We start from the raw sequence: 13,315 nt of genomic DNA, 5'->3' as shown, positions 1-13,315 counted from the left end.
TCAAGGAGGTGGAAGAAAACCAAAACATCTCTTTAGGCTGCCTACCGTAGAGTTAATAAGAGTCCAAAATTGATTGGCAGGATGGGATGTGTGTCAAATTGGGAGGACAGTTTTTTTAAAAAGTGTTAGTAGAGCGCTGCCAGTTTCAAGCAACACTAACAAATCAAACCAGGTGACTATTCAATTAACAAACACTTGTTAACACTACAAAGAATGATGATTTGATAAGACAATTATAAAATATTAACTTCAATGACAATAGATTAAGTTTTTTGTCATTGGATTTCATTTCTTGTCATGCAATACTGTGCTAAATAGGTCACACTGATTTAATTGTGAAAAATCTCACATTTAAAGAATAACACAGCATAATTTTTTTTAAAACCCAATAATCGTGTGTTTGTGTGTGTGTGAGAGAGAGAGAGAGAGTTTCTGTAGAAGAATAGAAACTTACGGCAGTAGTTTCTGGCTTTTGGCTTCTGCCAAATAAAGTAAGCCTTTTCTGTAGAATAACACGGCATAATTTTTTTTAAACCCGATAATCGTTTCTTGTTATGCTAGTACTGTTCTAAATAGGTCACACTGATTTAATTATGAAAAATCTCACATATAAAGAATAACACGGCATTTTTTTTTTAAAACCCGATAATCGTGTGTTTGTGTGTGTGTGTGTGAGAGATAGAGGGATTTTCTGTAGAAGAATAGAAACTTACAGCAGTAGTTTCTGGCTTTTGGCGTCTGCCAAATAAAGCCTTTTCACAGTGCCCTCAGCTTGTGACCCTCCGAACAAGACACTGGCTCTCAAATTTTGAAGCCACTTTCTGCTAAAGTCATAACACTAATTCCTGGTATTTCCCTGGATGCAATACACCAAGAACTGAGCAATTGTGAACCCAGTCAATACAAATATGCTCCCAATGCAACTAATTGATCTACACTGCTAGCTTTTACTACCAAAGGATACCATAAACAATCCGAGTAGCCAAGTGTCATAAAATGAATAAAAGACACCAAAATGATGGCGTGACAGCCATTTGTCTGCTATTGATGTCAAGCATCAGATTTCAGGACATCAATATACAAAGGCATCCAAGACACTACCATTTCATTTTACAGAGTCCGTCTCTTCACAACATCACTTATAGATTTGATCGCACTCTTCATAATTGTGCTCTGAAGAAATTACTGATTAAGTTGCCACAATCCAGCAAGGCTTCCCTTTTTTTTAAAACTCTTGGACATTTGGCTGGCTTATTGCCTTTACCTCCATGTACTCCCGCCTAAGCGAATAACATCTTCATTGCTTGTGTCTTTCACACGGTAAGTGTGTTCATTTGATGCACTGTTCTTGGCAGTTGCATCCCCATATACATCAAGAAGTTTAGCCAAATTTGTCTTTTCTTTAGCAGGGCTCCTTGACCTATGCACGCCCCCACTTCCAACCTTTTGAGGACTGCGACTCCGACTGCGGTGTCCATGCCTTCGTGGACTTTGGCTTGGAGCATGTCGTCTGTCCCTATCCCAATACTTTTCCCTATCTAAACTGTGCTGCCTTTCCCGACCTTCCCGGTCCTTGTCACTGTCTCTTTCTCGATGCCTGTCTCTGTCAACCTCTCGGTCCCGCTCCCTATTCCAATCATGATCTCTGCTGTAGCCCCTTTCTCTATCACGATCTTGGTCCCTGCCATAACCTTTACTAGTTTCCCTATCCCTATCTCGACCTTTCCCTCTACCTTCTCGATCGTAGTCTCTACTTCTCTCCTGCTCACGATCACGTTCTCTCCCCCTGTCTGATCTTTCCCTTTCCCGGTCCTTGCCCCTGTATCGATCAATGTCCTTTCCCTTGTCCTTGTCCCGTTCATCTCGATCATCTCCATTTGTTTGTGAATCTCGGGATGCAGGGACATTGCGGCGCACAGGTGATGTGCCACGGGTAGATGCACGATGAGGAGCTCGTTGTCCAAATGAAACAGATAGTGCTGCTTTCACAGATGGTGGCCTCCTAGCTGTATCATCAGATGCATGACGACCAGCACCGGTTACACCAGTTGGATGTGTCGGAAGCTTCAATCTTTCTAGGTGAGCTGTTATCTGTCGCATGATAGGGACTGGAGTTCGAGGGAACAGGGTATCAAAGTAATACTGCACATAAAACATCTTCCATCAGTCACAGCTCACAAACGAGACAAACATTCCAAAATCCTGTGCAACCAAAATCAATTCCAGGTCATAAATCTAAATAAGGCCAAGTTCTGACAACCAAAACGTAAACACACAACACCTCTTGCGTGGTCCTCCACTGCAATAGAAAGGAAGCTGACCTGGTCTAACAAAAGATCACGAACGTAGACACCCATTGTTGTTGTTCTACCATTTGAACCAGGCACAAACTCCTGCACCCAGGAACTAAGTAACCTTAGATTCAACAACAAAATTTTCAAAATCCAGATCCTGACCTGAGACTTCAAAGAAACCCTAAAAAAGATAAGCCCTCTAAATGGAACTCTGAAGGAACCCCAAAAGAGACTCACTGAGCAAATAAATAAACTCTTAATATGGCTTTTTGCTGGCGTCAAAAATATAGACATCCCTAGCATAGGCACAATACAACAAGAAAGAACAAAGTTAATTCAATCATTTTCATGAATCAAACTAGGAAACCTGTTGCTCCAGTACATTAGCACCTTCTCAGTGTGAGAGCCAAGGTGCAAGATACTATTGCAGGACCAACTTGTTCACATTTGGTTTCCTTAACTATAATACCTCTCGACATACAACAGTGGTCTTTTCATGGAAGAAAACAATGACACTGCCCGTGTACCAAAAGAAGGGATCGACAAATCCACATGCTGAAAGAAACTAATGCCCTAAGCTCATTATAAGTTTCTGACAAGCACAAGGCTGCCCACTGTTCAGAAAGATAATCGAGAGACATATTGACATTCCCCAAAGCATAGCATAACACACACAAATTATGGAATAACATCAGCTTAGTTGGGAAAGGAGTAATGAGATTTACAATTTAATTCAGCTGGCTTTCCTTTGTTTCCTTCACCTGCAGCAGAAATGTCACCTCAATGAGATGGCTATAATGCTAATCAACAACCTCCCAGTAAACACGTCCCCAATCTGTCAAGTGGTGTGCAAAGGGTGAAAAGTTGGAACAATTGATAAGCAAATGCCAAACCAGTCTTTACATAGGACACCTGCTGGAAACAGGGTGCGTCAGTGCAGAATCAGAAGAAATAGAATAATAATATAATAAATGACTTCCCAGCCGTTGTTCTTAGCTAAGTGCAAGCATGTGCATTAGCAGAGCTCTCAAACATGGAGATGAAACATCACACCTCAGACTACCACACATGTATCCGTCAAATTCCCGAGACCAATAACACCTGCCTTTCACCTTTGCAAAAAGGGACAATACATTACACACTCCTTGATAGAGAAGACATGCTGTCCCTACTCCTTGGGGATTGCTTTCGGTGTTAGGGGCCACAGTATTGTAAATTTATGACTCAATGCTTTGGACACCAAGTCCATTGAAACTTAAACAGCATTAAAAATTTTCAAACTCAAATTTTCCATCTGCTGAGTTCAACAATCAATGTCTACAGCAAAGCCTGCCATGACATTGTTCTCTTATTCAAGACGTTTTGAACACATGAGTGACGGAGTTCAGCTGCTGCCTTGCTGTGTTAAACACTAAGAACAGGCGGTCCTTGCTGCTGCACTGTGTATGGAAAACCTACAAGAGTAGCCAAATCCACACCAATACAAGGGGAAAATATTGGAATCCCATCGAAAAATTTTAACAAACAGCTTTGATCAATGATTAAAGCAAGAGTGGCAATTGCTATAACAAAGCAGCCTCAACTTTAGTTTTGTCTACAAAAGGCAGACCAACAAGATACTCCTATGTCAAAGTCCGCTTACCCAGAATCCAATGGTGGTTTAGTGCTCTAAAACCAAAATCCCACTAACGCATAGATTGCAAAACTACATGTTCTGCACACTATTTTCAGAAAAATAAGAGGCAAATATTGAGATTGGTGGTAGACGTGCAATTGGTGGCAGACGGTCAACTTACGACTCGTAAGGTTTCCAGCCTTGTTGAGAATAAGGGCAAATCTTCATTACAATGAGAAGCTTCTCGCTCAAGATTTTGAAGGATAGACACTATATATGGTTTGAACTCTCCTAAATTTCCTTTCCACCGAGCTTGCTCCTATTTGATATCCCATTTGTTGGCCGTCACAATGGCAAACATGTGATGTAGAGTATTAAAAAATGATGAGAATATTGGTTTTTTACATGAACGATAGGGCCTTTCAACATGAACGAAAGAGATAACAATCTCAGCAATAGCTAATAGTTTGCAATACTTTGATTGAATGTGCACTTCTACATATAATCCTCCCATTATATATGACCATCTTAAAAAAAGCATATATGAAGCAATGGTCCCACATGTGGTTTAAGCCATGACACATGGAACATTGGATGCATCATCCATTTCTTTGGCTACATCATTGCTGACCTCAATGATGGGGAACGGTCCAAAAGTCTGATTTCTTAACATCTTGAGGTACCTTCCTTGTACTCCACATTTGTGTGGTGCTCTTGGCCCAAGTCTCCTAACCATCACGTGCTTTGGCTATCTTCTCCTTCAATGACTGCTCATAGCTTTCAAAAAACGAGTCTAACCTACACCAAACATCTAGTGAGAAAGAACTTAAACTTTGTGCCGAACAATGCTCTATATGAAGTCTTGCCCACGCTAGATGAATGGGTGTCGTTCGAGATCCACTACAACATAAATGGAAGTTGCTGCTCCCATTTGAACTCTATCTCACTAACATTCAGCAAAGGCAAGCTGATATAAATTTATGTCTAGCTATCTAGCTGTGGATGGAAGGTACTAAAGAAATAAGCTAGCGAATGAAGTCTCGACTCTCAATCTAACACTATAACACTGGCGGCATTTGATCAATAACAAGCTATGTCCTTGGCATCATTGATGCTCTTGTACTCAATCAACTTGCAAACTTACTAAATCTGCCCATGATAGTAAATATACCTAGATGAATCCAGGAACATTCAAAAACTCATCCTCTAAAAACACAACATAGTGCAGTTTCAATCTCACGATAGTCACTCATAAGATTGAAAACCATAAACTCCATCACGCATAGCAAGGACTAGCTACTATGACATCCCCACTGATGTCATCAGCGCCCAACAGTGGGTGTAGACCATAGTATAAAAGTATGCTCTCACACATACAAATCCACACACCCACACATACTTCAGCATCCATTTATACAAAGTCTTCGTACTGAGTTTCTCTCGGCACTCCGGAGGTGAAGGGCATACTCAGCCATGACGAAGGCTAGCACTAAAGGAGAAGGCTAATCAAAAAGTAGTCCAAATCTCTTCATTCAAGCTACAACTGCTTGTGAAGTCTAAACGATTTCATTTTAGTCTCTCCCAAACACATCGTGTCCTCAGTTTCAATGCTGTTGACAATTCCATGACAATCTACTCAAGGGTTGGATCCAAAATCCCAAAGGGCTGGAACAAACCATGTGAATTGTCAAGAGGAACCTTCACCTTCTAGCACACTAACACAAGGAAAGATATAGATATACATCCCTCTAAAGGTGTAACCCAAACAAAATCCTTCCTAACTTTCATTGAGCCCTACATGGCTACACACAACAGATCTGTCCCTCAAGCCAATTCATCCCTACAACACATGATTGGAGCTGCTTGATCGACCTCTCCACATGTCTGCTCCGCGTGGCCCTGGCTGCTGTGCCTGGCTGGAAGCATGTTACGATAAAATGCAAGTTCTCAACAGTCCTGCTGGCTGTCCCAACTGCCTTGCATGGCAGTACAGCAGTGTTTGCTGCCTTGTATGCTGCAGATGTACCCCGCAGGAATGTGGAAGCCTGCATGTCTGCCACATGGATCTTTCCTTGCTGGCTGGAGCTTGAGGCAGCCTCATGCCTCCTGCCCTACGTCAGAGAATGCCAAGTAGGCAGCCATGCCATGGGCTGAAGCATGCCCATGGCACTTTGTCTACCTTAAGCTACAGCAACATAGACCCCCTACTCTGAAGAATACAATTAGTTACAAGCTTATCCAGCTGGTTCTGTATTTTTAAGTGGAAAGAATCAAATAAATGCAGCACAACTTTGCTCACCTGTGGATCTGGGTTTTGAAGTTCCAACTCAGAGTTGGTTTCCTCTTCTTAACATGGCTGTCCTTAACCTTCGGTGGATATATGCTATCAACTTCAGTGCCTTTCCCACTTGGACCTCCTTCAGAGCTCTGTCCTACTATTTGCAGGTCTTTTCAACCATCAAATATTTTATTTCATCAATGGCAAACTTCAAGGATGACAACCTGCTTCTTGGTCGCTTACAAGCCATACCAAATTCGGACAACGTTAGAAAAACACCTGACAAGCTCAGCAAGGAGTACAAGGTGAGTAGAGGCTAAGGTATTTTCCCAAGCTGACCTAGGGCTGAATTCAAGGATAACAAAAGCGCAAGCGTAAGTTTTCATGCCTCTGTCCCAAGTGTTGCAAAAGAAGCTTAGGTCCCACATTTATCACAAATCAAGACGTAATCTAAGAATTGTTCCATGATCATTCCAAGGACACTAGGTCCTAGAAAAGGCACGGTATTTAACGTTGCATTGTTCACTGCCACAAGCATTTTGATACTATACAACTTTGGAGAAGTGGAGATGGAGCACATTTTAAAAGGAAACCGTCATTCAAGACCATAAGGTCAAACAAGAACACAAAACTTTAGAATGGGTTGACTATTGCACAACATTTAAAAGGGATGTGACTATGCATGCACTTCACTCAAGAGAGTAAATACTGCTTTTGACAATAATGCAAGAGAAGAAAACTTTCACACAATTTACCTTCAATACCAAAGAAGACAAGACATGAATTCTCACACAAACCAGCAACCTTAACAATACATAGACAAAGGTAGCAAGGTACATGACTCCAAAAAATCAAATAAAGAGCTGATAACCTAGTTAAAGTCAGAAAAGCCAATGGGGACATGTGGCCAAGTTATAGAAAAAGAAAAACAGTTATCAAAGTTCTTTAGGCTAGATTGAAAAACTCAATCTAGAATTGGAAGTCACTCAAACATTTGTTTGGAAAGAAAGAAAGGGAGATCAATTCAATGGAGAGCTAGCTAAAGTTAGATAAACCAAGAAAGAGTGCAAGGGGGTAGTTTGTAGAGAAAGACAAACCAGTTTTCAAAACTAAGACCAAGACAATCAGTCGAGAATTTGTAGTTAGGTTGACTAGAAACCTAGGGGGTGGCAATCCACACCATTTTGGATTTTGGTGTATCCCACTTATCCTAGTCCCATTTGGTCTTTCATGGACATTAATAAGTCTCTCTCTCAGGCCAGCTAGTCTTTTGATTGAAAAAGATTGTGTGGGCTCAATACTTTGTTAAGTACTCTTTGCTACAACATTACAAGTCTCTCGGTTGAAGTAGAAGCAACTAAGTTAACAGAGATACACATACGCACATAATAGGAAAACTTTTCAACATACTTGCTTTAGTGAGATATCATAGTAAGAGCTTAGGACAATACCTCATCATCCTTAACGTATTGTTCGTACCAGCCCCAAAGTGTCTTTGGATCCCCAACATAGCGAAGATACAAGAATCCTACCTAACAGCAGAAAAAGCTCAGATTTTTCAGTCATAAGTTGAATAAAATCTCATAAATGCACGCAGCTGACATAATGCCAGGTACAAAAAATAGAACTAATCACAAAGCTCCAAATTCCATGCAGCCGTGCTCGTCAGCTAGACAAAAAGTATATACCTAGATGAATCCAGGAACATTCCCAAACTCATCCTCTAAAAACACAACATAGTGCAGTTTCAATCTCACGAGAGTCACTCATAAGATTGAAAACCATAAACTCCATCACGCATAGCAGGGACTAGCTACTTTGACATCCCCACTGACATCATCAGCACCCAACAGTGGGTGTAGACCATAGTATTAAAGTATGCTCTCACATACAAATCCACACACCCACACATACTTGAGCATCCATTTATACAAAGTCTTCGTACTGAGTTTCTGTCGGCACTCCGGAGGTGAAGGGCAAACTCAGCCATGACGAAGGCTAGCACTAAAAGAGAAGGCTAATCAAAAAGTAGTCCAAATCTCTTCATTCAAGCCACAACTGCTTGTGAACTCTAAACAATTTCATTTTAGTCTCTCCCAAACAAGCAAAATCTTAAGCAAAAAGTATATATGCTTTCACAAAGACTTGGATATTTGATAACAATGACACATAAATCTTAAGCATTTTGTATTTCATTGCTGATTAAATGTATAAGAACTTGGATTATGACTATAATATTAATACGTACTATAAGACTATACGATACAAGGAAGCTATCTCTCGTTATCTAGCTGAGTGCAGAACCGTGTACTACAAAGGCTCAACAGTCTACTTCTGTGAGTGTATGTGAGGGAATGTGGAACTGGTTGCACCCCCCACCCCCCTGTCCATAAGAGTATTTACTGTAGTTACTGCTTGCCAATAGGCTGGGATACAATTGTTTGCCCATACACTGAGATACAGATGGAGTGAAGGGTGGTCCCTCCATGTAGGGAGATGGAGAGAGACAGACTGCTCCTCTTCTAACTGATGTCCAAGGTCTGAGGTCCTCCTGGCTCTGATGGAGGGCTGTAGGGTGCCTCTGGGGTTTGAACTGCTGCAGGGGTTCATGATCAATGAGGCTCAGAAGTGGACCTTTAAATAGGTTCAGCCCCACCACATCCTGCTTAGCGGACTGAGTCTGTAAACCCAAGGACTGCCAACTGAGTCTGTAGATCTACAGACTGGCTGGTCTTGCCAAAATAGGTTTGGGCTGGGGAGGCCCCTCCTGCCCTTGTACTCTGTTGGCCTGCCCTGGGGCTGCTCCTGGGTTGCATGGCTTGCATGTAAATAGCCATGGCCATGGGCTGGTAGATGCCCATGACATGTACACCCAAAATCTAAACACTGATCCCAAGAGAACTCAAATATTTTAGCAAGACAAATCCACTTCACATTAGAAATTCCACCCTGATCCCCTGCCAGTCCAGTCAAGACTCCGTCGTCCCCAAGACCTGAGTCCCCTACCACTGCCTTAGGTCACCTTGAGTGCTGTAAAAAAACAGGTAGGGATCACAAATGCATTATATATAAGCTGTCAAGAAAGCTTTGAGTAGCACACTATCCTGAAGAACTGGCCAAACTCTAGAGGAGGATGCAATGCATGAAGCCGCTCTAAACTCCTGGTGGCGACGCGCCTTTGGGATGGCTGTGTCTCTCTCTCCTATCTTACAACTGGCTCCCCTTAGGCCCAAAATTGAAAATGCTGCCCTCAGGTGTGACAGTGCCCAAACTCGCTTCTCCTGCTGCTCTAGAAGTTGCCTCAAAGCTTCCAAAGAGCGGTCCACAATGCTTATTGGCCATTTGCTAGTGCACATAAGGAGAGGAGGAACCGGGCATTGCAGAGTGGCAAAGACCTAGAGACGAAGCACACTGCCTGTGGAGCTATCCCTTCGCCCAAAGGATCTGCCTGTCCTCCCTTTGTGACCATAGCAGTAGCCTTGTCGTGCAGAATTCGGGGAGGATCTCCTAGTTGATGATTTGATACTACCCGTATGCAGTCATCTTCCTTTCAATTGATTGCATGACTCTCTTCTTAACCCAAAAAAAAAACCGTGAGGAGGTGGCACAGAGTGTAACCTCAAAAAAAAAATCCAAAAAAACAAAGTGCAGACTTCAATCCATCGTAGCCGGCACAAGTTTCTCTTAGAGGCTCATTCATTTAGCATGGATATCATCAACACAATTCGGAACGCCCGTCCAATTATAGTATTATTGGAGTCACATCAATGCCAAACCAAAGCTGTCGGCACTAAAGATGCAACACAACGAAGCCATAACTATCCCATCGTGAGGGTTTTACAAAACAGCGGAAATGTCAGACTGGCGCCCGCACCTAAACAGGAAATACAAAAAAAAGAGACGTACCGCTCGAATGTATGGCGAATCCGGATGGTTAAGAAGGCCTTGCATCTGCTTGACTGTCAGCTTCATAGTAAACAATTTATACAGCAAACAGAAAGCCGTGGAAGGCCCTCTGCAATTGCCGGTCATCCAAGGTTCCACATGATCCACCTGATTGTAGATCTCGTCGATAACCTCGTGATACGTCTTCAATCTGTACAATTCCTTGAAATAGTCGGAAGACAATATATTCATACACAATACTTTCTCGAGAAGGGTATCGATGGGCCGGCCACAAGTCTGAACTTCCATGACCTGTGTGTGCACAAAGGGTAAGAGCAAAGCGAAGAAAGAGTGCGTGAATTAACGGGGAGAGGCAAAACCGAGCGGGAGCTCCTACCACCGAGGAATCATGGGGGTGGAGGGTGAGGCAATTTGCGAGAAGGATGGGAATTGGCAAAGCAACAAGAATCAAAGATCGCCAGGAACCCTAGAACACAAGCCCGCAGAGGTTGCAAAGATGAACTGGAAACCCTAGCTTCACAGGCGAGCTCCTAATTCAAAATCCACAAGAACCAGTCTTGACAACCAACCCTCTCTCCAAATGACCCCTCCCTATTATACTAGCGTCTTCTGTGAATTTCCACATGTAAATAGGCGCAAACTATGTTATACACAAGGCTGAAAAGATTCATCTGGCCTGCCTAGCTAATGGTCCGACCAATAAATAAATTTTGTGCCCGTGTGTGCGTGTGATGTGCCGGTGATGTTGACCAAATGTGGGCCAAATTTCTTCCATTGATTGTTGTTGGTTGAAGGACAAGTTGCCCATCTTGTTTCTTGCGATGTACCCTCGCAGCCTTTGACTTCTACTGCTACTGTCATTTTTGTAGTCAATGTTAAAGTTGCCGACAATGCACCTTAGGTTTGGAAGCTCTTTTTTTTCTTGAATTATTTGAAGCATCTCCATGAGGCTTTTATCTGTTGCATGGGGGGACTTGTACACGTTTAGTATTGCGTGTTCTTTTCCATGCTTCGTTTCAAGGATTGTGAGTATGCATTTTGTTCCCTTTCCGTAAAAGCTTATTTAAGTTTCGAAGACCTATCGTAGTATGTCCCATTCCTTTTGTTGATGCAATGTGTTCCATGTTCGACAATTTCATCTCGTCGGCACATTTTGCATGTGTTTCTTGCAAACACACTATCGTTGCATTTTTTATGTATGGGCAATGCAATATTTCCTCTTTGTGGCTAGGGATCCTCCTTGTGTTTAAGCTAACCATGGTCACCCCCGCAATGTCATTGCTCCATATTTGATTGTCCCCAAGCACCCATAGGCATTCAGTCTATAGAAGTTTGATTTCTTGCAGGACCCTTCGGTCCACCTTTACGTTTTCTTGTTTTATAGGTGCAAGTAGGTAAAGGTTCTCTGGGTCCCTCACCCTTAACAAACCCGTGTATACAAGCCCATGTGTCTTTATGCCAGTAGGGTCGAACGTTACCCTATCCATCTTCAACCCCTGCGAACGGTGAATCGTTCTTGCTCACGTCGGTTGTATAGGAAACTGTGTCCTGGTTCCACTGTTCAAGCGGTTGTTGCCTATTTGGAACTCCCTCGTTTATTTGTAGTACCAATGTCCATGTTTTAGGAGCACCATCCAGCTCTGTGTTTTTTATCATTGCGCGTCCTTTCTCTTCAACTGTCTTATCAGACAGTTCAATCCATGCAATTGGCAGTTTGCTGTCTATGTTTGACCCTTTGAACACCGCATCTGCACCATTTACTATCCCATCCTCAATGTCGAAATTCCCCAAACAAGTTTCCACAATCATGCCAGCTTTCAGGGCTAGTTGTTTGTGCAAGCCTCCTATTTTTCTTGGGTCTACAAGGATGTTGATCGTCTTGCTGCATGTTCTATGTTTATGGTCAATCGCTGTCAAAATGTGTGCCTCCCCCTCGAATGCTTCAAACACGGGGTTGTCATGCTCGTCTTTGGTTGCACTTGTGTAAAAAAGGTGTGGCGTCTCGCTCTTTCTTGGAACTGGTCGAACGTACTCATTGTTAAAATGCTCGAGTTCCTCGTTGGTTTGTGAACAAACGCAGAATTTGTTTAGCATTTGCAAGAACAAGACGTTATTTTGTCTCATTGGTTGTTTTAGTTCATAGTATTGTATTCTTGCTCTCCAGCATGACCCTAGCAACAAACTTCCTGCTGGTAGTTGGGAGAACAACCATGAGTCTTTAATGGGGCTTGCTTGGCAGAAGTCCCCACAAAAAAGCGCATCCAACCCTCCAAATGGCTCGTCATGCCTATGTCGTATTTCTCTCATGCGCATATCCGCCAACATGAATGTGTTTGCGCCCACCATTGAAACCTCATCGATGACAACCAACTCGACGTTCTTATATAATGACAACAATGTTTGCAGCTTGTCTGTTGAAAGCTTCCACATGACATGAATAGCAAAAGATGGTGTAGATGCAAAGCATGTACACTCATCATCCAAATCTTTTGAATTTGGATCATCCTCTACCAAAAATCAATCATCTTTATCATCATTGGTTGATCCAAGTTCTTCTTGCTCCATTGTCGATGAAAAAACCCAGAACTTATAGGCATTAGATATTCATGTATACTTGAACTTTCAGATTGGTCAAAATTATCATTTGACTATTTCACTTGAATCAAATAAAAAATATAGCCCAAACCTTGTTTATTGAAAGGGATTCTATAGTCAGGCTTCTCAAAGATTGCATTGGGAGGATTTTCTCTTGCTTCCACATGACATCAATAGCAAAAGACGATGCAAATGTAAAGCATGTACACTCATCATCCAAATCTTTTGAATTTTTATCATCCTCTATCAAAAAGAAATCATCTTTATCATCATTGGTTGATCCAAGTTCTTCTTGCTCCATTGTTGATGAAAAAATAACAAACAATGCATCCCCCGACACTTGTTTTGCTTTGACTTTGCCAGAAAAGAGTACTGAATCTTTTTATTGAGGTAAATAAGAAAATATTGAGATGAATGTATGTTAAATACATGCGTCAGTTTGTTTAGAGTTTGGATTTATGCTTCAGACCTGTCGATACCTTGGACTTTAGAATTTGTCATTCGAAACTGTGTCGGACTCTATCTTCCGACAACTAAACACACAAGTTGTGAACACAAGTTGGAGCTCAATTTGACAAGAAAATCTCTTCCATTTTTTAATATGAAAATGTGTACTGAAAGCTGATA

The 13,315-nt window shown here is 42.0% G+C and overlaps 2 protein-coding genes across 3 annotated transcripts; both read right to left on the bottom strand.

Moving 5' to 3' along the window:
* Window positions 1-461: 461 nt before the first annotated feature.
* On the bottom strand, window positions 462-10,674 carry LOC147903421 (pre-mRNA splicing factor SR-like 1). 2 transcript variants are annotated; one of them, XM_087398863.1, is made up of 6 exons: window positions 10,470-10,674; window positions 10,094-10,384; window positions 7,639-7,719; window positions 2,322-2,393; window positions 753-2,142; window positions 462-497 (listed from the first exon to the last, which is right to left on the bottom strand). In XM_087398863.1, exons 2-5 carry the CDS (start codon window positions 10,379-10,381, stop codon window positions 1,261-1,263), a joined length of 1,323 nt encoding a protein of 440 aa, XP_087254989.1. In that variant the 5' UTR covers window positions 10,382-10,384; window positions 10,470-10,674; the 3' UTR covers window positions 462-497; window positions 753-1,260. The 2 variants fall into 2 exon arrangements, with proteins under 2 accessions (XP_087254989.1, XP_087254982.1); XM_087398856.1 differs by lacking the exon at window positions 462-497 and having other exon boundaries at window positions 658-2,142; window positions 10,094-10,674.
* An 898-nt stretch (window positions 10,675-11,572) lies between these two features.
* Window positions 11,573-12,523, bottom strand: LOC147903420 (uncharacterized). The gene has a single exon (XM_087371635.1). The coding sequence runs from the start codon at window positions 12,521-12,523 to the stop codon at window positions 11,573-11,575; it is 951 nt and encodes a 316-aa protein (XP_087227761.1).
* Window positions 12,524-13,315: the final 792 nt, after the last annotated feature.

This window comes from Dipteris shenzhenensis, chromosome 3 (genome assembly GCF_047967505.1).
Source record: "Dipteris shenzhenensis isolate YYH24624 ecotype China chromosome 3, Dip_SZ_1.0, whole genome shotgun sequence".
In the NCBI taxonomy this organism is placed as follows: Eukaryota; Viridiplantae; Streptophyta; class Polypodiopsida; order Gleicheniales; family Dipteridaceae; genus Dipteris; species Dipteris shenzhenensis.
The sequence above is the reverse complement of the archived record's forward strand: the minus strand, read 5'-3'. Positions and strand labels throughout refer to the sequence as shown.

Excerpts from the sequence above, each read along its gene's own strand:
- LOC147903421 (XM_087398863.1), bottom strand. The coding sequence starts at position 10,381 with ATGGAAGTTCAGACTTGTGGCCGGCCCATCGATACCCTTCTCGAGAAA. Across the intron at positions 7,720-10,093 it reads ATTCGCCATACATTCGAGCG|GTAGGATTCTTGTATCTTCG; the intron begins GTACGTCTCTTT and ends TTCTGCTGTTAG. Across the intron at positions 2,143-2,321 it reads GTGATCTTTTGTTAGACCAG|TATTACTTTGATACCCTGTT; the intron begins GTCAGCTTCCTT and ends TTTTATGTGCAG.
- LOC147903420 (XM_087371635.1), bottom strand. The coding sequence starts at position 12,523 with ATGTGGAAGCTTTCAACAGACAAGCTGCAAACATTGTTGTCATTATAT.